The following is a 24,207-nucleotide window of genomic DNA, read 5'->3' as shown; positions in this document are numbered from 1 at the left end:
TTTATTGAGATACACAGAACTATTTTCATGAAATAGGATAGTTTCTAAGGCTTCTAATTGTATTATTTTTTGTTTTTCTCTGTCTGTTGCTTTATAAATCAGCAAATCTCTAATGTGTTTGACACTGGGTTTCAACAGCGTAGGCAGGCATTCTGGTTTTCAATTTTCTGTTGAACACAGTGTCGGAGGGTGACAACCCACACTTTAATGGTATTGTTCCTTAATTAAATAGTACGGAATTCGGATAGGAAACTGATTCCAAGGTCTTTCAAATAAGCAATTTATTTTGATACTGTTTTCCAATACCTATTTAAATGAAGGATAATGGTGACTAGTGGTTGCTTGTCTCCAGGTGCTCTTTAAATTCATCTCCATTAAACTCTGGTCCACTTTCAGACATACCTCTGGGCAGGTAGAACATGCAAGAAAAATGCATTTGATATAAGCAGTTGTTAATTCAATTGTGCTATCTTCTAGTGAGACTGTTTCAGAGAAATGCAAGTAGAAATCTAAGGGAAGTTTGTTTTAATACACGGAATGAAAATGGATTGGGAGTATGCCACTCCAGCCGTGCTCTATCATCTAAATTACTTTTGGTGACCTAATCCTTGCCAATAGCTGTTGATAGTAACCATAAATGCAAACTGACACGTGAAACCTGTTTTGTTCAACTTCAGGCAAAGACTGCTGAATTTGCCTGTTCATCAAATTGTTATGCGCCTCATATGTTTTAAAGTACTTCTATTTTCTCTCTTCGATGGTGTGTGATGCCACAGTAAGTAGTTACTAGTTAATGCTGTTTAATTTCCACCCCTATGAAGGGAGACAGGTCATTTTTACACTTTCTGTATATGAGCATGTGGACGTTCAACCTTTGAACTAAACCTTCAGTTTAGTGTTACAAAAGCAACACTAATCCCCATTGCTGGGACATCCATCAAGAAGTCCATTTGTTTAACTGTTCCACACCATAGACATGAATCCTTTGGTTTCTATGTCTATTTTTGCCACAGCATCCTCGTGTTGTCCTCTGTGCTGCCTTGACTTTTTTTCTTTGGTAGCAGACTGCTTGATAGACTTCATCACAGCATATTTGAACTGAAGAGGTCAATTGCGTAGCCTGAGCTGAACTCTGTTCCTAGCATCAGTTGTCTTGAGTGGTGTAGCTCTGCAATCCATCTTTAGTTTAAAGCATCTGTCGTGGTTTTCAACTCCTTCTCCATAACTGAAGAACCAAGTTATAACATTCAGAACAGGGCAATACAGTGAAGCACTGACATGTTTTGGTAGTTTAAAGAAGCTCCAAGTTTATTGTAGTAAAACAGGGACAGGCAGTTTGCATTTGCTTCTGCAACTCTAATCTCATCAGAGTTAAGACAGCCAAGATAAACCTAAGGCAACTTCACACTTAACATATCTTTTTAATGCAGTCATGCTTAACGGTGCTGCTGCTGTATATTCCTAGGGTAACTATGGCCTGTTTCTCAGTGTGTGCTGAAGTGTTTCTGTTTTTAATATAAGGATCTGACTTGAAGAGGAGAAAAACATCCCTTTTCCAAGTTTTTCATGCTGAGAACTACAATTAAAAGTAATTGCTTCTATTTCCAAAGTAAAACATGACTTTTAAAAGCTGTAATATTCAGCAGTACCAGGAGGACGCTTATGTCATGTTGAGACAGTTTCGATATTTCACTTTATAGGTGCTCCCATCTGCCTCTCTTAAAGCAGTTCTTCCTAAGAGATGAATGAAGCAGGTTTCTCAAAAAGGCAATATAAAGGGAAGAGGAACACAAAATACCAGAAATAGAAAAATGAAATAAATATAAATGCCGCATCAATCTGAAGGCATTTATGCAAATTGCCTCATAAATATAAACAGTGTAGACTGCTGTGATAAGTAGAGGCATTTTAGGGCTGAGATGTTTTGTATACAACTCCGATGCTAATTGTAAACGAAAAAGATTATATTGATAAATGAACCTTGTCTTACTTCTTTTCTTCTTCTTCTTCTTCTTCTTCTTTTTCTTCTTCTTCTTCTTCTTCTTTTTTTTTTTTTTTTTCCCCTCATAAAATAGAGGTACAAATTGCATGAGTTAAATTTGTTTTACCTATAAGCCATTATAAATAAGAGAATCAAGAGAATGTCTGAACTTTGAGAGGAAACAAAACAACATAAAATGGGTTTAGAAACCTATCTTGATTGGGCAATGAATTGTGCTGAAACAGCTCAACATAGAAGGACATGATCAGAATATCCCAAATTTGGAAATTTAAGTTTTATGCCTGGGAAGGAGAATAGACTGAATTAAAACAAAATACAAGTTCAGATGACATTGGAAGGGGAGATATGGCTTTCTGCAGAGTTTGCGCCTGCCTGGGAAAATCTGCTGTGATCTGACACATCCAGAACAACTGGACAAGTATTGGTTTTGCTGGCTTCCTTAATGTGTTGTTCCCTGGAGTGCACACTGTGGACAGAGTAAAAGCCAGATGCTTGCCAAATACAACAGAAAGGAATTACAGAATTAGAACCCTTAGCAGCCTCTTAAAACGCTATTAAACTTGTGAGATTTACACATGGCATCACTGCTTTCCGGCTTAATGAATTGGCCAAGTCCATTTTCCACTGCCCTTTGGACCTCCTCTGTAGGTCATCTCCCTGCAGAGACAGGCCAGCCTTTTAGGAGACCCAAGCTTTCAAATAGAAAAGCCATTTTTTTAAAGGCCATGCTCCTGTATCCATAGATGTAGGAAGTACTTTTAGCAGTAAGGATGGGGTAGGTTGGAGCATGTGTAGGAAGGCTGGGAAACCTGATGCCCTGACATCCTGCTCTCCATACATTTCCTGCAGGATTTGGGGCAAATTACTTTGCCTCTTTGCCTGGCAGTTACACAGTTGTGAAATGGGGACAGCTGTCCTCCTCTATTTCTCAGAGGACTTGTGAAAATAAAGGCATTAAAGATTGTGAAGCCATCTGTTGCTATGGTGATGAGGCTCATTTAGGCACTGAAGCACCAAGATTAGAAACTAATATGTTTCCTGCACAACTTATTTAGAAATATGGATAGGCGGCACTGACGTGTCGGGTCTGGCTCTGCCTCCAGTAACAGGGTTACTGATTTTCATTGGGAACAGAATCTGTAGATTGTAGCAGGCACTCTTTGCTAAGCCTTGGTATGTTAAATGCCTCAAATTGGGTCAGTTGCATAATGCCTCATGGTTGCTTGTTACACCAGGTAAAAACAACGTGCAGGATTTTAACACCTATTATGATTGCTAGATGCTTTTGCATTTCTTGTTAGGTATTCAGAGCTCAGGTGAACGCAGTGGGAATGTGAAAATTTTGCTGGGGAGGTACTGGAGGAAAGAGCAGAGAAAGGGTATAGGGAAATGGATTTTCTTACTTCAGCCCTGCCATAAAGAGCATGCTATGAATGAGTCAGAGGCTGGGGAGAAGGATCAGTGGGATACCTGTGATACTGCTGTTGGTGGGGAAGGATGATGAAACTTACTTCCATTGTTGCTTTGCCCTGCAAGTGTAAGTTTGATATCTTGAGGCTGACAGATTTTGCAAATCTTACCTGCCTGTCTTTTCCCAATGCTCTGCATCAGTACAGCTAGTGCCGTTTAGCTGTATTGAATAATTCAGGTTGGAAGGGACCTTTGGGTCCTCTGGTCCAATGCCTTGCTCAAAGGAGGGTACGCTTCAAAGCTAAACCAGGTTACTGGAATTCTTGTCTAATCAAGTTTTAAAAATCTCCAAGGATGAGTATTCCATATCCTTTATGGGCCCCAGTTTCAGTTCTGATCCACATTTTTCACTATTATTTAACTAGAATTTTCTTTGATGCTGCTTATCCCTGATGGGTCTTTATTGGACTCTGAGGAAAAACTGCAGTACCTTGAAGCCACGAGACTGTGCTTACAGGACATTTGCTTATTAGCAAATGCTGCATGACCAGAAATCTTCCTGCTTGCAAGGCCTGAGCTTCACCCCACGTGGGACAGCCCTCTGCCACACTGCTGCTCATTCTCAGCCTGAGTCCTTCCTGCATTATGCTGCTGTGCACCATCTGTGTTTGCCCTTGGAAATAAAAAGACTGGAAAACAAAAACCTACTTATGATGAGGAGCTTTAATAAGCACTTGATACAAATAGAGAAAGCATCTGGGGTCGGCTGTAAGATGTTTGCTTTTAAATGGCCTATCAAAGTATGAGATGCTTTCTCTAAATCTGATCTTGAGAGAAATCTGAGTTCTATATCCCATTTCCAGATGGCATAACTTAATATCATGGTGAATTATTTGGCACACTTTAAACAAATTCTTCTTCTCTCTGCACCTGAGACAGAAGCATCATCAAATTATGTCTGGAAAGTTTGGTGAATTATTGTTTCTTATACTTAAAAACATAATACAGCTTTTCAGACTTTTCTGGGACCTGGTTAGTATTCTCTCTTTTTAAACCTAACATGACTTTTCTCCTATGTGTTTGTGTTTGGGAGTTATTCTAGCACACCATTCTCAACCATCTGTTTTTGTTCAGTGTTTTGAATCTTCTTCCAGCTTCCCTATAGCTCAGAAGTCTCCAATGCAGAGGGAGAATAGGCTCCAGTAAAACACTAGAGTGGTTAAGTGGTTCCAGCATGACCAGCGTGAGTTTGCTCTGTTTTTAAACAATGTGAATATGAACTAAATGAAAATGCTCTGAAGGAGAAGGACAAGGCAGGAAAACTTCTTATTTTCTGTATCTTGCTGAGACATTGTAGTCAGAAGTAACAGGAAAATTGATCATTTTCTCACATCCAGGTGATGGCGCACATGGCCTCTATTAGCTGACAACAAATTTAGATTATGTTTATGTTGTAGCCAGCTTTGTCAGTATTTTTCTTTTGAAGTAGTAAATAATATTAATTGTGTAGAACAGAAGCATAAATACTCTTCTTTACCACTCTCTGCTGTTTAGAACATTATTTTGAGAAGGATTTGTATTTCCTACAGTTTTTAATATTAATTTGTTAAGTCATTCATGGCGTGTTCAAGTGATTAAGACTCAAGGTCTGCTTTCCTGTACCTCTAGGTCATTGCAATGAATTTCAGTTTTTATTTGCTTCTGTTGCCTGAAGTACAAGCCAACAATCACATGTAAATGCACTTCAGAAATTCCACCGGTGTTCCATGAACACTGGCTTATAAATTGAGTTGAGACAGAATAGGATGCAGCTGAAACATAAAAGTAAAAGGTTGCAGAACTGTATTCCTGCAGCTGGGACCATGCCTTGGGGGGCATTTATCAGTTCAGACAGCCTCCTGATTAGGACTCAAAGAAACACAGGAAAGCACAGTGAGGGTGGATGTAGGAATAGGGCATTGCAGAACATACAAGCCAAAATCAAACATCTGAGGAGTCAAAAAGTCAGATATGGAGTGGCCGAAAAACAATTGGAAGTCAGTCAAAGGATCCCAAAGCCATCACAACCAAAGCAAAATGTGGTCAGAAACAGGGATAAGGCAGGAATGAGTGGTGCTGACCCTTAGAGCAATCTCAGGATGAGGTGTAAGAGCCCCACGTAGCACAGTGGTGCTGTCCCCATGTCCTCCATGCCTGCCTGGGTGCTGCCACCATGCCTTAGGCTGACTGTGAACACTCTCCAACACCTCTGCAAGCTGTCCTGCTCAGTTGCATTTGCAAATTCTTAAACACTTTCTCCTTGGCAATGCCTCTGCAAGGAAACGAGTGACACTTAGGTCTCTTTCCTTTCACTGTCGGCCTTGTTCTTTGGCTTGTCAGGGTTATTATCATTAAGGGGTTGCAAAGCTCTCTTCAGCCTGTTAGCAATTAGCAGACTGTGGCCTGGGATTTCTGAGACAGAAGATGTGGCCTTGCAAAAGCAGTTACAGCTGAGAGTGGTGTCTTTGCTGTGCTCTCTTAATGCGTAATTGACTGCTCCAGGGCAGAGAGGGAATGAGCAGACAGAAGTATCGGGGAAAAGTGTATCGTTCTGCTTTTTCTTGATCTGATCCAAGCACTTGGTTGAATCTACAGTGAGCAAGGCATGCTTGTAATTGGCCTGACTTTTCTTTGCTGGGTTTTGTTATTCCCCGAACTATTTGGAGCTCTCCAAAGTTTTGGTGTTAAGTCTAAAGGAAGGATTTCTGTATGTTATACTCAAAATGGAGTAAAAGGTCTTCAGGGCCAAAAGCCTTTGGACCTTTGTGGTGCTACCATACTGGAAACCCAAGTTAAACACTCTATCACCACTGCAAGCTTTGTCTCTGCCTTAGAAACTGGACTAGTATTTTGTGGACTAACCTTTGTGTCTGTGAAAGCAGACTTGCACTGTGGTTCAGACCTGGTAGAAGCGAAGTTCTGCTGATCTGGAAGAAATGGTTCTTTGTTCCTATTTTCTTCCACTGTTTGGATAGAGAATGTTTTATGAAAAATGACTGTGTTCCAGGTAGCTTTGTTGCAGCTGATAGCTATAGCACTGCCATGTAGCTGTATCATCTCAGTGACTGCAATAAAAGATTCAGTGGGCTTGATTCTGCTCTCCATCTGATGTGTTTATGCCAGCAGGCTTCTGTGGCTGTATTATTGTTTGTTTCTAACAGTGTCAGAACAAGAACAGAGCTTCTGGGGACAAATATAGGTAAATGGAATATTTCTTTGGAATTCAACTCATTCGTTGCTCTCCCTCACCTGTCTAAGAGCAGACTACCCTGACAAGGCTCTGAACCAACTTCCCATATTGGTCCTGTTCCAAGAAGGTCATCTGAAAAGTTGTACCACTTGGCAGCGATTTAAAAACAAATAATCAAACCTACTTGTCTCATTTCTTCAGAAGAGAGAGAAAGGGCACCAGTCTTAAAGAGAAATTTTTGAGCTGTGAATTCCAAGGAGACAGTGGCATCAACTACGGCCATGACAAAGTTGGAGGAGAATGCAGATTTAAGAATTACTCTATCCTTACTGAATAGTTGTTAGCTAAGGGTGGAGGAGAGTGGATTTTACATGGTCCCTTGGTTAGTGAGCTTGAGTGCATTATATACTGCTATTATGCATTAAATGCACCATGTACTAGACAAGATGTCTCAGTAGAGTTGAGGTCTCTAAAGTCAGATATAGTAGTGGCTGTCTTCAGCTCTGTCTTTAGTGTGAACATCTTTGCCAAAGGAGGGAACTTGTTTTAATTGACTTTTTTTTCTCTGCCAACATTTTGCTTTGGTAAAATAAGTGAAAAATCCTATTAGACAGGGGAAGGAAAAAAGAGAGGGACCTTTTGTCCCTCAGTGTGTTCTGAATATTTGAAGGATGTGATGTTTAGAAATCAGTGAAAGCTAGATAGGATTTAAATATTAAGGGGCAGGAATTTGCCTTCAGGTAAAGGATGATATTTGCATGACTCATGTTGTTAGGTGAACATTCCTGTGTATTGGTGACCTTTTACCTTGGTAGCAATGGGAAATATGTTAAGTAGGGGGCCCAGTTCTTCATCATGTTCCACCATAGGAAATGATTAGAGGGAACTCAAAAATAGTGTGTAGCATAACAAGATGCTGAACTAAATATTTTCACTGCTCAACTAAATCTCCCATTGCTTTTAATAACACACTATTTATTTTTTTTTCTTTCTTTCTTTTTCCCATGAATACCATACAAGAAGAGGAAATCTTGTAACAACTGCTATGGAAGCCATGAATTTCACTGCAATTTCATTTCTATAGTTTAAATTATATGAAAGAATATGCTGATTTATCTGCTTAACCATGTCTCTCCTCTGCCTGGTATTACAATTTTCAAGGTATCCAAAGAGTAGGAATGTTTTGGTGGAGGTTTGTATGGTTTCTATAATGCAGCGATACTTGAAACAAGTGTCAAGTATGTAAACAAAGTTTATTGAATTTATTCTTTCCTGTTTAAGTCTTGTACGGGCCAGGAGTCCAAAAGAGAATTAGAAAATGGTGTTCTGCATGTCTGCTAATGATGACTTAGGATTGCTGATACTTACTGAACTTGTAGTGAAAGGTTTTTTTTCCTGTTTTAAGGGGAAAAGATCTATTTTATCAAACTGTAGCCACAAATATTCAAGATTATTTTTCTGATTGGATGTTATCTGAGCTGCCTATGACTGTATCTTTAGTGTCAGTCTTTATGTTGGTCTTTTAGCTGATGCAATATAAAGAAATCATAAACAATGGAGTATGTTTATGTAATTCAAATAAAATAGTGATGCAGATAAAAATAGCTAAGTTCCATTAACTTTTCAGACCATAATAGTGAAACACTTGTAAGTCGTAGGATACGCTTGAATGTCTGTAGTACCAATTTATCCCTCTGCTTAGTCATTCATTTCTATTTAGATCTTGGTGCTTCTGTGCAGCCTGTGATTAGATTGGCAGTTCTCATTTAAACCCTAACTCATTCAGTCTTGGTTATCAAATAGCTTAAAAGGCAAGAACAAACGCTGTTGTTTTTGAGATGTACTGATATATGATTTGCATCCTTACATGTGGTATAGGCTGGATTTACCAGAGTAAATGTTCTTTCATCTGTAGTTTTCTTTGTAGGTATTTTGTGTTTTGTTGTGTGGGTTCAGTACACAATACTTTAAATGTTATATTTGTTCCAAATTCGCTGTTGTAGCGAATCAGAGCGGAGCAGGATGAGAAAGTAGCATGTTTTGTAAAAGAGAAAAATTTTACTTTACAACTCTAGGAAGTGGAGGAACCGGTACTCCCAAAAATATCCCTACCCATCAGTACTGCATCTCTGGCACCATTCAACTTTAGTTTTCTGACTAGCAGTACTGTCTCATCGTCACCAAGCACTGTTTCAACATCAGTGATGAACAAGGTGAATCTATGTTGTATGCTATAAATGCTTTCCTGTATGAGTCTGTATCTGCTCTTTTGCAAGTTAACTTCTGTGGTGCTCATGAAATTAACTGGTGTTAGTTCATACTGAGTTGAGTAAGTCAGAGTTGTATTGCAGTTTGGAGAGAAAAATGCAGTTTTTTGATTGTCAGTCTTAGACTTGCAAATGTCTGGTTTGGTTTTGGAACTGTGGCAGAAAATGAAGTTGCATCAGCTTCTTTTGCATTTAAGAAATCAGATGAGAAAAAGGACGAAACTCCTGCATCAAAGAGAGGCTTCTCTTTTGGTAACGTGGAGTCGGCTCCTGCCTCGCAGTTTGTTTTGGGAAGGACAGAAGAGAAACAGGATTCTGTCAGTTCTGCTCCTCCGTTACTGTTTGGGAAGAAAGTTGAGAATGAAGAGTCAAAGGCACAACCTGTCTTTTCCGTTGGGCAGCCTGAATGTACCAAAGAAGAAAGCACAGCAAAACCTATGTTCAACTTCAGCTTTGTTAAACCATCGGAGAAAGAAACTGAGCAGGCAGAGCCAACTTTTTCATTTGGGGCCCAAGCCAATACTTCAGGTAAGCAGAATATCTTTTGTCTTCAGTTGTCTAAGTCCCTCAGATGGTACCTCTGAAGTCATAAGTTACAGAATCTGTAGGAGTTGCTGGGTTCATGTACTGGAGCTTTAGAAAAAGCTTAATTACTCTGTGCAGTGTGATTTGTGTTCCAGTTGTTGACGTATAGACAATTAGTAGAATTCCTGTTTTGATTTCAGTGAGTTTTAAGACTAGGTTTAGACAAAAAATATATACATATTGTCACACATTAAAGAACCTGTATTGCATCCCACATGAGCATGGATGGTTTGTATGGTTTCTGTGCTAGCAGCATAGTTGGTGGTACAGTCTTTAGCATGGCGACAGAGGCCTCATGCGATGGTTTTCATAGTGAAAGGGGATGTGAGGAGGTGTCTCATTCATGTGTTCTTGCAGCTGTGCTGCTGCAATTTACTGCCATGAAGGTGTGGAAATTGCTTAATAGGTACTACACAGTTTTGTGCATCTTTAACCTTCTGAAAGAGCGGGCTGAAAGATTTTAGTAACAATTGCCATGTGGAAGAATTCTGATTCTGATTTCATGACTTATCAGCCATGGTTTGCAGAACAGCGTTCATTACTCACTTCTACTAACTTTGGAAGTTATAAGGGAAGGAACAGAGAGAATAAAAGCAACGCATGGGGTTATGGTTCTTATGATTGAGTTGAAGTTCTGGAGTTTGATTTAACCATGGAAATTTGATGAAACACCTTGTGTAAAAATGAGATTTTAACGAGCCTTCTTCAGCACAGTAGAGAGTCCCTTAAAAGTGGCATAGATGAAAAGGGTCCGTAACTTCTGGAAAAACAGCAGTGGGAAATCAAGAACAGGGTCAGGTGTAATAATGAGAGAGCAGAAGCTTAGGGAAAGCTGAAGAACTGCATACTTTAAAAGATAACTTTAAATGTAAAATTGCACTCAGTACTTTGTTACAGTTCTGTAACAGGGGGCTGTTCTCCGTGGCTCCCAAAAGCAGGTCTTGAAAGTACTGAATTACAGTGAGCTTAAGCCAAAAGAGTGAGGCTGCAGGATGATGGGCTTAGCCAGCTTTAGGGCTGTAGGCACAGGGCTGTAATTTCAGGAGAGGCTACAAAAGCAGCTGTACCACTGTGGGGTTTTTTTTTTTTGCTGTGTTATTTAGCAAACTACAGAAGTGTTGCAGGTAATGCATGTTGTTCTTCTCAGAGCATCTGAAGAATAGTTTTGTTTGAAAAGCTGAGATGTACTGGTTCATTCTGGTTCCAGTTGTTATAGCCAGTGCTTGGTGTCCGTAACTACTAAAGCCTAGAACTGTGGTGGTGTCATCATTCTTCACAATTCTCCCATTCCTTTAATTGCACATGGCAGCGTTCAGTGTATTAAACCTGGATTTTATGTAATCCACAGTAGCTGGATAATAGTTGAGACATCGTCCAGCATTTCTCCTTGTACAGTGGCTGGAACAGGGTCTCTCTGTTGCGCTTGGTTTGCCGTCTTGCAGTGTTTTATGTTCTGTTCTCCCTCTCAGATCAAGGAGCAGCAAAGCCATCCTTCAGCTTCTTGAGCTCTAGTTCCTCCAGCGCAGCCGTACCTGCCACTTCAGCCAACAGCAGCAGCCTGTTTGGCAGCGTCACTTCTTCCTCCAACCCTGCACCAGTTCCCACTCCCTTTGTGTTTGGGCAAGCCAGCAACACTGTGAGCAGCACCGCTTTTGGCAATTCTGCAGAATCTACAGCATCTCAGTCATTTGGCTTCTCTCAAGAAAACAAACCCACCACCACATCTTCCACCACTGGTGCAGCAGTTAATCCATTTGTCTTTGGTTCAGGAGCCAACAGTAGCAATGCAGCAAGTTCTGGCTTTACCTTTGGAGCCACGGCCACATCGAGTTCAACAGGTACATTTAAGCAGGTGCTTTTGTTTTTGCTCTTAGATCACAAAAGTGGAGCAGGGAAAGAGTGTTTCCTGGAGAACAGGTAGGGAAAATGCATGGAAATTGAGAAAAGTAGTGAATATTTACATCCAACAATATATAAACAGTGCTAATGCTTGGGGCTCAGGTCAAGTTTTGAGGCAGTCTGGGAAATACAGTTTAGGGATCAACTGGCTGTGGTGATATTTTGTGCATTGGATAATCCTTTACTGGCTTTCATTTGCATAGGAACTTGTCATTGTGAGAATGAATTTCCCTCTTCTCAGTATCAATCCAGTGCTGAAGGTTAAAAGTTAGTTTTAACTTGAATTTTTCTCTCCCATACCTAAAACTCTTCGAGCGTTGTAAATAACATCAAGATTTGTACTATCCACCCTTCACAAGTGTATATTACAAACACAGTATTGATATATGCAGCTGCTGCTTTGTAAAGCGTGACTTCTAATGAGCACGATAGCCAGTCCTTCATTTTCTTGGTCTTCATAATCTTCAAATCTTCATAAAAGTACTGGAATGCCTTTTAGTCCGTCTTAACTTCTGTTTTCCTTCCTGGAAAAACAATCAGCCATTCCAAGTTACATTGCAGCAGTTGGTATTTTTATGTTGCGTGACGTCTGCTTAAATTGCATTTAGATTAATAGCGCTATTTAGAAGGTCTCTTTTTGCTCAGCAGAAGTGTGTATGTTTGAAGTCACAGCTCAGTCCTGTATTTTTTTCTCATTATTTCTGCTGGCCATGCAGAACCAAAGCAGCTAATTGAATGAGCTTGTTTGCTATTATATGGAGAGACAGAATTATTCTGGTAGCTCAGTTAGGTCCCTGCAAGCCTGATGTGGTCTCCAGAAATTGATAATTGTAAACATTTGGATGAGGAAGGGGAGCAGTTGCTTATGAGAGGAAAGATTGGCGTTCTCCTCATTCTAATAGATCAGGAGCTGTGTTTTGAACGCTTAAAATAATACAAATAAGTGAGTGAGTGTTCTTTACCCGTGGTATAAATAAGTCTTAGTAATACAAATCAGCTTGTGCTCTTTGTGGGAGCTTGCTTCTAGAGCATGAATGGCTAACAGTAATTTGAGTCTAGACAACCCGTGTTTGAGGTGTGCGTTGTCTGACTCCTTTAAGTATGCTGTTTTTCATGTAACTTACAAGAAAAGGTAGGATTCCTATCATGAATGAGGTGCTGTTTGTTGTTTTACCTACTTGGCTTCAAACATAAAGCTCTGTAACAAACAAAACAACTCAGCACATACTGAAATTTCTCTTCTTTTCCTTTAGGGTCATCCTCTACATTTGTCTTTGGGTCTGGGTCTTCAGCGCCTGCTGCTGGACCAGCATTTGGTGCCAGTCAGCTACCAGCATTTGGCCAGAGCCAGGGCCCTGGCCAGCCAAATGCTCCCAGCTTTGGATCTTTGTCGACATCACTGTTTTCATCTGGCTCTCAGCCTGCGCCTCCTGCCTTCGGCTCTGTGACAAGCAGTACTGTGTTTGGACAGCAATTGAGCCAACAGCCAGGTTTTGGCTCTGGCGCCTCCAATGCTGGTGAGTGTTGACCATCCTTTTCGTTTCAGGTCTCAAAGAGAGCTTGGTTAGTCAGTGAGTTGGTTTCCATGAATTGCAGCTGAAGTTTAGTGAATGAAATTACTTCTGCCTTTTGTACATACTCTACTGTAAGAATTGCCCTCCATAGAGGGAGTAGACACAGGGTTAAGTATTTTGCATCTGATTCCTTACTGCCGGAGAGGTACACTACCTTCACCAATAGGTTGTACATTGTTGTATATTGTGTGCATGCAGCCATAGACTAATGGCAGTACAGGTAGCAGCAGACAGTTCCTTAGCAATTTGCCAGCAGTCTAAAAATCTCTTTATGATGCTCTACTGAAACAAATGACGTTGTCTAGGTGTTGTTCCTGTTGTAACTTAGCATTTCTGGTAAACCTCCCTCCCACCCCAAGCTGTGCCGCCTTGAGCAAGGTCTAAGCAATGTATGTTAGAGGTGGTGGGAGGAAGGAGGGGAGGACTTTCCTGGAAAGAACAAACTCAAATTTCAACTTTCTTATTCCCTTCTCCTTCTACCCCGTCTTTCTCAGGTCCCGTATTCCAGTTTGGGAGTAGTACTTCTAATTTCAACTTCACGAGTAACCCAGAAGTATTTACTTTTGGTGCAAATCCTCCTGCACCGGCAGCATCGGTACTACCTTCCGGCTCTTCAGGATTTTCATTCAGCCAACCTGCAACGTTTACAGTGGGGTAAGAGACCAAATCAGATTTTCACTTGAGCTTTTGGTACTATCTGTGGAGCGCAGGCAGCCTCTACTGATGTTAAATTGCGAGGTGCTCAGATGTACTTCGGAATTTATGTCTAAGGACAGCATCTCTCCTCGCTCTGTTAGTGTGACTGGCTAAGTAGGCAACGATGGCTTTATAGCAGCACAGCTCTCAGAAATATCATGCAGCCATGAGAAGTGTTCTTGAAAAATAAGATCTGAATTGAGCTGTTACGCTGCTGCTTACCTGCTGAATGAGAGAGATTTCATTGCTTTTGGTTTCTGGAACTCTCTTCCCATTCATCATACGTTGTCTGTTGCCAGCTGCTGAGTAGTGAGCAGCCAGATGATAAAACAGTTGTTCTGGAATATCTGCTCAGTGCTGCTACTGAACTGTCAGCTAACAGTAGGGAACGTCAGCTGGGTTTAGACCGTCGTGAGACAGGTTAGTTTTACCCTACTGATGATGTGTCGTTGCGCTAACTCTGCGTTGTCCTAACTCTGTGCTACCGGTTTCTATTCATAGGACTAATGGAAAAAATATTTTCTCTGCCTCCGGATCTTCAGTTCCCGGTCAGAAGATAAAGACTGCAATTAGACGTAAAAAGTAATCGGCAGATTGGTAAAGCAACTTTCAAAGCAGCTGCTGCCCTGCATTGTTCAGTTGTTGGGATCGTACCTCGTGCTGGGTTAGCTGAAGTCAGATCTGCCTAAAGTGTTGCAGAAAGGAACCAGGTCGAGACTCAAACTCGTGGGTACTCCAGGGTTGATTTTATTAACAAGCTCAGTGCTCAGGTGAAACATGCATACAGAGCTTGGGTCACTCCTAGTGAATGACCCTTAAGCTTTACAAACGTCCTATATTTATATGATTAGGTAAACATTACATCATTTATGTTATTCATTTCTCGTGATTAATCAATACATCTTCAGTCCTTCTTTCTCGTGTTTCATCCTAGGCCCAGGCTTCATGCTTCACGTGTTACTCTTCTTTTGAACTTGTCCAGAAATTCATTATCTTCTTTCATCCGAGCCATCCGGGCTAGACCAGTCCATTCCATCTGTCTTATGGTTAAACTATACATTTTAACTGATTAACTACTAAATAGCAATGTCAGCACTATTATTGTCTACCTCTGCTGTTTCATAACTTCACAATACTCTAACACCCCTACATGGGTCATGGTTCAGGGCTATACAGGGGATACTTGAGTAGCATATTGGTTGAGAAATTTACCATTTTTCCTAACAGTCCCCCCTTTTCTAATAGCTACTTTCCCAAGTATTCTACTGATATCCACCAAAAACTATCTTAGGTGGCGGTGGTGCCTTTACAGTTAAAGCAGACCCCATTCGCATACAGCATTGTATTAGTACATAAACAATAACAATCAGAACAATCACAACAATTATAATCAAGATAATTTTCTTAGCAATAGCAGAAAGATTTGGCAACCAGGATGTCAGCCAATGCCATGTTTCAGAAAAACCCCATCGAGTATCATCCTTCTGTATTTCTTGCATTGTCTTACTTACTTCCCATATTTTCCCAACATCAGTTAATAATTCTCCAGTTTGATCAACATACATACAGCAACTAGCATTCAATACAGTACACACTCCCCCTTGCGAAGCTAAAAGCATATCTAGTGCCATTCTATTTTGCAAAACTACTTTAGATAAGTTTGTAAGCTCGCCTTGTATAGTTAATAAGCCATAAGCCGTTGCATTAGCTAACTTCTCCACCTCCCCTGACACATTCAGTATTGCTTTTTCCAATTCACTAACACCTAAACCAGGTATAAACCAACGCACAAATGCATGGAATCCTGTTGGTCGTTCAATTAAAGGATTTAAAATAGTTCTTTTAGTACGTCCATAGAAAGACCTATGCCATAACGTTCCATTTATTTCTCTGGGAATGATCTCCATATCGGGTACAACTAGGCCTAAAGTGCATCTTCCTCGCCACTTTTTGGGTAAAGTTTTGTACGCATGTTCTCCACACAGCCAATAGGCTCCTGGGAGACTCAAAATCAATTGATTTCTGTTTTTAATAGCAGTGAGATTATCACATCGTAAAGTCCAATTTCCCAAATAGGTTCCAGTAGAATCACGATTTTCAACACAATGAATATAAGTATTGTTCTCCAATCGTGTATGAGCCAATGATAAAGCATGAGTGGTAAAATTACTTCTTAATATTGTTGTATTCCAAATATGACCAATAGTAGTATTAACATGAATAGGGATACCAATCAAATTTACTCCATGTGCTACTGATCTAGGTAAGGCTGAACAAATCCAACAATCACTGACATTTAGATTCTGGGCAAACGATTGCATTATTGATACATGAGAATTATCTGTCCAATAACGATAGTGGCCTAATTCATAAGAGACATGTGGCTGTAAAGACCTTCGGTGTCTCATCTGCTGAGTATGGCTACTTGTGTCATGCCAGGACATAGGTCCCCATTTTACCTCTTGCCAATGTGTATGAACTAATTTAAACCCGTCCCGAGGGTACGCAATGGAGAATTTATGACAGCACGAATTGTTGAAGCCGGGGAGCATACCCACACACCAGATTCCAGTACCACTGCTTGGTTCTCTAAAATTAATATTATGGTTAACCCATACCGCTCGGAGCCGAGGAGGAGGTACTCTGGGGTATGAAGGATAAGAAAATCGTGCTCTAATGCAAAAACTAAAATTAGCTCGAGTACTACCGGGGATATACCATCGAAATGTGCCAAAAGGGGTTCGGACATTGTTGAGTTGTAATAAGTCAGTATTTCTTTCTCCTTCTATGATGAATTCACGCTGAGTCGTAGAAACCTCTTTCGTTTTCAAAGTTACCTGATGTCCAGTCAAAATGTCCCGATAGGAGAATTCATACTGGTACCGATGTCCTGAAGCTATGCAGACGAGGAAGAAAAGGATGCAGAGACCTTTTTCACATGAGTATGATGGATCCATGCCTCTTTACCCTTGACCTTGATAGCATAAAGAGAAGTTAACAACACACAATAGGGCCCTTCCCATTTGGGCTCCATTTTATGTTTCCGTTTAAACACTTTCACCATTACCATATCTCCTGGAATAATATCATGTACTTTAACATCTCTTGGTAATCCTTGATAACAATAAGCATATTGCTGAATTCTCTTAAAAGAATCTTGTAAATACAACAAATATTGAGTAATATTCTCTTCCCCTTCCAAAAGTGCAGTTTTTGCTGAGACATATGTTCCTGGTACTGCCACTACTCTCCCAAATAAAACCTCAGCTGGACTAATTTTTAAAGGCTCCCTAGGGGATGTTCTCAAATCCCATAAGACTAAAGGTAATGCATCTGGCCATTTGAGTCCTGTTTGTGACATTACTTTGCCTAATCTATCTTTAATAGTCCTATTCATTCTCTCTACCTTTCCGGATGACTGTGGATGATACGGTGTATGTGCCGCCATAGTAATTCCCAGTGTCTTTGACAATTCGGCCATCATTGAGGAAACAAAATGTGTTCCCCTGTCTGAGTCTATTTCTTCTGGGACTCCGTACCTTGGAATTAAGTCTCGTAACAGAATTTTAATCACAGTTTTTGTATCATTCTTTCGTGTAGGAAATGCTTCCACCCAGCCAGACAAATGATCCACAATAACTAACATATATTTAAATCCCAATACTGGTGGCATTTCAGCAAAGTCAATTTGAAGTTTCTGAAAAGGATATTCAGCTGGAGGTCTCTTCCCTTCTTCCATCCTGGGTCTGGTTATCCCGTACTTTTGACATATTTCACATCCTGCAGCAATTCGTCTAGCTGCTGCATATACTCCCGGTGCTATCCACAAACGATCAATCTGATTTGCAATATTTCCTGGACCGCCATGGCTTCTATCATGATACCACCTTACTAAAGTTAGCAAATATTTATGTGGTAACATAGGTTTATCACCAATCATCCAAATCCCATCCTTTTGAACAGCTCCCATACGCATCCACACCTCCAGTTCCTCTTTATTCATTTCTGTATAAAGTGTCTTAGGGTCCGATAGCAGTGGTATAGTTTGTACAGTCATAATAGGAACACTATAATTAGGGTGCACAGCAGCTGCTCTAGCTGCCGCATCTGCAAGTTGGTTTCCTTTTGCTAACGCATGTTTTTTAGAGCTGTGTGCAGGTATGTAAACTACAGCAATCTCTCGTGGTTCTTGTATAGCCAGTAATAGGTCATTTATTAGCTCACCGTGAGCTATTGTTCTCCCTGCAGAGGTCAGAAAGCCTCGCTCTCTCCAGAGCATGCCGATAGCATGGCAAATTCCAAAAGCATACTTTGAGTCCGTGTATATATTTACCTTCTTGCCGCGTGCTAATCGTGCCGCTCTACAGAGCGCAATAAGTTCTGCTCCTTGTGCTCCCAACCCGCTTGGGAGAGATTCTGCTAGTAGAACAGTTGTCTCAGTTGTCACAGCAAATCCGGTGTATCGCTTTCCTGCAATGTAATAACTAGAACCGTCAGTAAACAAGTTTAACTCAGGCTCTGTTAATGGCTCATCCTTTAAGTCTTCCCTCGGTCGTGAGACTGAGTGAATCACCTGCACACAATCGTGTTTATTTTGTTCTCCAGTTGAATCAGGGAGTAAGGTGGCTGGATTCAAAGGTTTTGATCGCTCTAAGGTGATATTATCAGCTAGGAGCAAAATGACTTCGTAGCGGTGAGCGCGCTGTGGAGAAAGGGATTTTTCTGCATACCTTTTAAGCAAGATTTCTACTTCATGCGGAACCTTTACAACCAGGGGATGTCCCAAGACAATGGTCCGGACTTTCTCGGTGAGTTCTGCCGCTGCAGCCACAGCTCGAATGCAATAGGGAGTTCCCCTCACAACAGGATCTAATGACTGTGAGTAATAGGCGACAGGCCGCTCGTAAGGTCCAAATTTTTGAACTAAAACTCCTTTTGCAATTCCTCTTGATTCGGTAACATATAAGGTAAACGGCTTACCATAGTCGGGCAGTCCCAAAGCCGGTGCGGATACCAGCGCCTGTTTAATAGCCTGGAAAGCTTGCTGCATTTCATCAGTCCATGGTATCGGTTCGATGGCCTGGTCCTTAGTAGCTTCTTGTAAAGGTTTAACAATTTCACTATACCCTATAATCCATGGTCGGCAAAATCCAGCCTGTCCTAAAAATGCCCTCATCTGTTTCTTTGTGATTGGCCTAGGTACTGCTTGTACAGCATTAATTCGTTCTGGATCAATTTTCCTTACCCCTGAAGCTAATACATACCCTAAATACTTTACCTCAGGCTTACAAAACTGCAATTTGGAAAGGGAGACTTTATGTCCTTTTTCATACAATTTATTACATAAATACTTTGTGTCTTCTATGCAAGCTTCTTTTGTTGCACTAGCAATAAGTAAATCATCAACATATTGAACCAACACCGATTTTTGAGGTAAAATAACATCCTTTAAATCATTTTTCAAAATCTGTGAGAACAAAGTTGGTGAACTCGTAAACCCCTGAGGTAACCGAGTCCACGTTAACTGTTTCCCTTCCCATGTGAAAGCAAAGATCTCTTGGCTTTCCTCAGCAATAGGTATACTAAAGAAAGCTCCCGTCAGATCCATTACAGTATACCACCTGGACCATTCTGGTATTTCAGTTAATATTAGTGAAGGGTCAGGAACTACAGGGTGCAGGGCTTCAACATGTTCATTAATTGCTCTTAAATCTTGTACAAAACGATATTCAGGGTTCCCGTCCTCATCCTTTCTATTTTTAGAAACAGGCAGAATAGGAGTATTATATGGACTAATAATGGGTCTCAATATCCCTTCATCAATAAAATACTGAATTTGTTTCTTTAAACTAGGTAATGCTTCTGTCGCAATCGGGTACTGTTTAATTGAGGGCGGTGGTCCAGCTTTTGTCTTGATTACCACTGGTTTTGCAGATTTCAAAAATCCTATATCCTTACTACTATGACTCCACAAACCGGAGGGTATGTCTTTTAAGTCATCTGGAATTTCAATTTTCTGTTTCTGTTCTCTTTCTACAGCTAGTACATTCCCCAAAAAGTAAAGTTTCATCCCTTTTGAATTCAAATCTAATTTAGTGCCTAGTTCTCGGAGGACATCTCTTCCTAATAGGGATATTGGAGAAGTGGGTGAAATAACAAACTGTGCCCATGTCATCCGTCCTGACAAGGTTACAGGCAGTGGTTTACTCAAGTATTTCTCTTCTACCCCTAAAACTCCCTTGATAGTAACAGTTTCTAGTGATTTTTCAGGCAAATCAAAATTTAACAAACTTAAAGTTGCTCCTGTATCTACTAAGAATGTAACTTCTAGCCCATCTACTTCTGCGATTACATGACCTTCTGGACTCAGAGTAACAGCCATCCTCCTGTTATTGCGAGTGAGTTCGTCGCAAGCCTCCCACTCCTGAATCTATATGAGGCCCAGATGCGTCTGTCACCGGATAACCCTGGGGGGTTAGAAAAGGTCGAGGTCTGAGGGGGCATTCTCGCTGCATATGTCCAAAATCTCCACACCAATAACATACAATTTCTCCACCAATCTGGGGTGGAAATCCTCGTCTCCTTCCCCGATTTCCTCTACCTCTGCCTCTAGCATTTTGCCACCTATTCTGTTGAGCTGACTGAGTAATCGCAGCTGCCAAAAAAGCCATATCTTCTCGTTTTTCCTGCCTCTCACGTTTCCTCTCGGTCTCTCTCTCTCGTTCCTGTCGCTTTCGCTCCTCATCCTTCTCTTTTTGCATTTTCTCCTGTCTCTCCTGATCTCGCCCATTGTGTACAAACGTAGCAACAGATAATATTTTTTGCAACCCCTCTGCCTGCCATCCCGGCATATGTTTCTTAAAATACTTATTAATATCGGGTGCAGCCTGATTTACAAACACACTAATTGCAAGCGGCTCTTGAAAAGTCTGCTCTGTCATACCCCCATACTTAAGTAAAACAGAACGAAGTCTATGCCAATAATCACTGGGATGTTCATCCAACCGTTGCTGACATTCCTGTACTTTGGACCAATTAGTAACCCGCTCGACACACTGGCGTACAGCCTCTAGCAAACCCTGTGTAGCCGTTCTCCAAGCCTGAAGCTCATCCTGTCTAACAATATTCCATTTCGGATCAGCTATGGGCCATACAGGTCTTCCTGGATTAGTATTTGATAACTCTCTATCCTTAGCCATGATCTTCTCTCTCTCTTCTACAGTAAATAATTCCTGTAACAGAGTCTGTATGTCCTCCCAATTAGGTTTATAATCTCTGAAAATACTAGACAACATCTTAGCACATTTTTCCGCATCCTCCCATAAACGCGGCATTTTCTCTTGCCATAGCATCAAATCTCCCGGTTTCCAAGGCTGATGTACTGCTGCTGCTAATAGAGGTGGTACATCAGGGCCGGTATCAGGACCAACCCTCGGATTAGAATGAAATTCAATAGTCATCGGATACTGCCCCACTTCTTTATTATTTCCATCTTTTTCCCGATCAGAATTATACCCACCCTGATGTAATTCATCAAAATATGCTAATAATTCAGTTTTGCTAGTAGCCTTCCCCAACTTAATTTGATTTCTTTTATCAGCCCAATTTATCCACACATATAAATAATCCATTTGATAAGGATTTCTATCTTGGAGTATTCGCCGCATGGTAGCAAGACGTTTATCATCAAACGTCCCCTCAGGTGGCCATACTTCGTCGGGACCAGCCCCACGAACCCGGGTTAAGAATGGCCAGTCATCCTGACGCAGAGTGATCACTCGCTTCTTTTTTAACCCCACAACACCTTCAATCTTACTCCAGTTACACAAAATTTCCTCTAAGGGTGAACCCTTAATTATAGACGGCGATCCCCCCATAACTATTCTCCAAATAGAAATCCAAGGTCCAGTGAGAATTGCAGCCACTCTGTAATGAGGAAAATAAACCTCAGAAAAATAGAACCCCAAACCCCCCAAAAATAAGAAGCCTCGGGGACTCGAACCCCAAAAATAGGACTCGAACCCTTAAAAGAGTGGATGCACTTCCCCCTGGATATAATAAAAAATTTAGGCACTTACCCCAATCAACGCCTAGAGTCCCATCTGGGGTGCCAAACTGTTGCAGAAAGGAACCAGGTCGAGACTCGAACTCGTGGGTACTCCAGGGTTGATTTTATTAACAAGCTCAGTGCTCAGGTGAAACATGCATACAGAGCTTGGGTCACTCCTAGTGAATGACCCTTAAGCTTTACAAACGTCCTATATTTATATGATTAGGTAAACATTACATCATTTATGTTATTCATTTCTCGTGATTAATCAATACATCTTCAGTCCTTCTTTCTCATGTTTCATCCTAGGCCCAGGCTTCATGCTTCACGTGTTACTCTTCTTTTGAACTTGTCCAGAAATTCATTATCTTCTTTCATCCGAGCCATCCGGGCTAGACCAGTCCATTCCATCTGTCTTATGGTTAAACTATACATTTTAACTGATTAACTACTAAATAGCAATGTCAGCACTATTATTGTCTACCTCTGCTGTTTCATAACTTCACAATACTCTAACACCCCTACATGGGTCATGGTTCAGGGCTATACAGGGGATACTTGAGTAGCATATTGGTTGAGAAATTTACCATTTTTCCTAACATAAAGAAATATAAAACTTTGCTGCCCTTTCCTTCTCTCTCTGGTGTAGTTCATTTTGTAACAAGTAGAGTTGGCAACAGCGCCGTTCTCAAGCAAAACTATTTTAGAATCCAGCAAGTTACTTCTTTCACTGACTTGGCATGGTTCGGCTATAGAGATGAATATAGCCCGCACAGTGAATGGCTTGTACAATACCTCTTCATCTGCACCACTATGTGAGCTCATCCTGTGCAGCAGGAGAAGAACAGCTGGAAGCTGGAGGTGCTGCAGGCCCAGCTGGAGGGCGAGCGGCTCCACTGCCAGGAGCTGCAGCGCCGCTGGGCTGCCGAGAGATGTGAACTGCAGAAGGCGGCAGAGCGGGAGCGGCAGCTGCTGACCGACCAACTGCGCTGTGCCTGGGAGAAGCAGCAGGCCCAGGAAGAGCAGCAGCTGAAGGAGTGGGAGCAGCGGCAGCGGGTGACGGGGACCCGGCAGCTGCTGCTCTGGAAGGAGGCCGAGCTGCGCGCGACAAAGGAGCTGCTGCAGCGTGATTGCGATGCAGCCCTGCGCCAGGCTCGGGAGCTGCAGCAGCAGCTGGCCAAGGTGCTGAGGAACCCCCCCAGCAGCGAGGCGGCCCATGCCCAGCTGCAGGACGTCCTCAGCAAGCTGCGCTGGGAGACGAATGGTGAGCAGCCCGCCTGCATCCGCCACCTCCAGCGTCAGCTGGAGCTGGAGAGGAGGCTCTTCACCTATTACATCGTGGGGAGCTGGGCAGATGTGCTCCGTAACGCAATGTCCTGCTCCCAAGAAAAGGAGGGAGCTCTGCACTGCCACCGTGCAGAGCAGGGCTCCAGTCGACTTGCCATGAAGGACGCTCACGTCCAGGTACGATGACACACTGAGAGAGTGGGGATTGTTCAGCCTGGGGAGGGGAGGCTCTGGAGAAACCACAGAGCGGCCCTCCAGTGCCTGAAGGAGAACTGGGGAAAGCTGGAGATGTACTGGTTGTAAGGGAGGGTAGTGATACAACAAAGGACAGTGCCCTGAAAGTAGAAGAGGGGAGATCTGGATGAGATATAAGAAGACAGGACACCATGAGGGGGCAGAGGCGCTGGCACAGGCTGCCCAGAGAGGCTGTGGTTGCCACACGCCTGGCAATGCCCCAGGCCAGGCTGGACGCACCTTTGGGCAACCTGACCTAGTGGAAGTTGTCCCTGCCCTTGGCATGGGCTTGGAACGGGAGAGTCTTGAAGGCCCCTTCCAACACAAACCATTCTGTTATTCTATGATTTTCTGGTTCTAGGTGCCAGAGACAGCCAAGGAAGACCTGGGGCTCCCGGGCAGCCGGCCCTCTCCCCGCTGGGGCCCGGCACAGCCCCCCGCCTGCCCTGCGCAGCGGGAGGAGAAGAGGCAGGAGCTGAAGGCACTGCAGGCCCAGCTGGAGGGCGAGCGGCTCCGCTCCCAGGAGCTGCAGCGCCGCTGCGCTGCTGAGAGACGTGAGCGGCAGGAGGCGGCAGAGCGGGAGCGGCAGCTGCTGGCCGACAAACTGCGCTCCAAGTGGGAGCGGGTGCGGGTGTCAAAGCTGCAGCGCCTGCGGGAGCAGAGCCTGAGGCAGTGGCAAGCAGAGATCTGCCAACTGCTGCAGGAGAAGGAGGCCCAGCTGCACCAGATGCAGGAGCTGCTGCAGAAGCGGCGCAACGACACCATCCGCCAGGCATGGCAACTGTAGCGGCAGCTGGCGGAGGCGCTGCTGAGGAGCGACAGCAGCAGAGCAGACCACAGAATGCAGCAGGAAGTCCAGCGGCAGCTCTGCTGGAAGTCCCGTGCAGAGCAGGCCGTGGAGAGCAAGCGCCTCCAGTGTGAGCTGCAGGAGCAGAGAAGACACTTCCTGCAGTACATCCTGGAGCACGTGGAGG

General features: G+C 42.4%; 3 protein-coding genes across 4 annotated transcripts in view; 1 reads left to right on the top strand and 2 right to left on the bottom strand.

Moving 5' to 3' along the window:
* LOC146755326 (nuclear pore complex protein Nup153-like) overlaps window positions 1–14,760 on the top strand; it is an 88,776-nt gene extending 74,016 nt beyond the window's left edge. Inside the window, exons 5-9 of one of the 2 annotated variants that reach the window (XM_085525660.1) lie at window positions 9,106–9,436; window positions 10,963–11,331; window positions 12,646–12,909; window positions 13,461–13,620; window positions 14,164–14,760. In XM_085525660.1, coding sequence (XP_085381786.1) covers window positions 9,346–9,436; window positions 10,963–11,331; window positions 12,646–12,909; window positions 13,461–13,620; window positions 14,164–14,248 — 969 coding nt within the window. In that variant the 5' untranslated portion in view covers window positions 9,106–9,345 and the 3' untranslated portion in view covers window positions 14,249–14,760. The remainder of the gene's footprint in view (window positions 1–9,105; window positions 9,437–10,962; window positions 11,332–12,645; window positions 12,910–13,460; window positions 13,621–14,163) is intronic. The other variant, XM_085525661.1, reaches the window with a different exon arrangement.
* A 1,197-nt stretch (window positions 14,761–15,957) lies between these two features.
* On the bottom strand, window positions 15,958–19,118 carry LOC146755325 (uncharacterized). The gene is made up of 2 exons (XM_085525662.1): window positions 17,996–19,118; window positions 15,958–16,636 (listed from the first exon to the last, which is right to left on the bottom strand). Exons 1-2 carry the CDS (start codon window positions 18,836–18,838, stop codon window positions 16,559–16,561), a joined length of 921 nt encoding a protein of 306 aa, XP_085381788.1. The 5' UTR covers window positions 18,839–19,118; the 3' UTR covers window positions 15,958–16,558.
* An 85-nt stretch (window positions 19,119–19,203) lies between these two features.
* On the bottom strand, window positions 19,204–22,302 carry LOC146755324 (uncharacterized). Its single transcript, XM_085525659.1, has one exon. It carries the CDS (start codon window positions 21,537–21,539, stop codon window positions 20,052–20,054), a length of 1,488 nt encoding a protein of 495 aa, XP_085381785.1. The 5' UTR covers window positions 21,540–22,302; the 3' UTR covers window positions 19,204–20,051.
* Between the last annotated feature and the right edge of the window lie 1,905 nt (window positions 22,303–24,207).

The sequence above is a fragment of the Coturnix japonica genome, chromosome 33 (assembly GCF_054131305.1).
Source record: "Coturnix japonica strain WE chromosome 33, WE-NBRP24, whole genome shotgun sequence".
NCBI lineage: Eukaryota > Metazoa > Chordata > Aves > Galliformes > Phasianidae > Coturnix > Coturnix japonica.
Note: the sequence above shows the minus strand (reverse complement) of the source record. Positions and strands in the feature narration are given on the sequence as shown.

What these genes read in the sequence shown, in the direction of transcription:
- LOC146755325 (XM_085525662.1), bottom strand. Translation starts at nt 18,838, where the DNA reads ATGAGGGCATTTTTAGGACAGGCTGGATTTTGCCGACCATGGATTATA. An exon ending in GATTAGCACGCGGCAAGAAG is followed by an intron (nt 16,637 to 17,995) that starts GTAAATATATAC and finishes TATGCTATCAAG; the next exon opens with GTCAAGGGTAAAGAGGCATG.
- LOC146755324 (XM_085525659.1), bottom strand. Translation starts at nt 21,539, where the DNA reads ATGGGGGGATCGCCGTCTATAATTAAGGGTTCACCCTTAGAGGAAATT.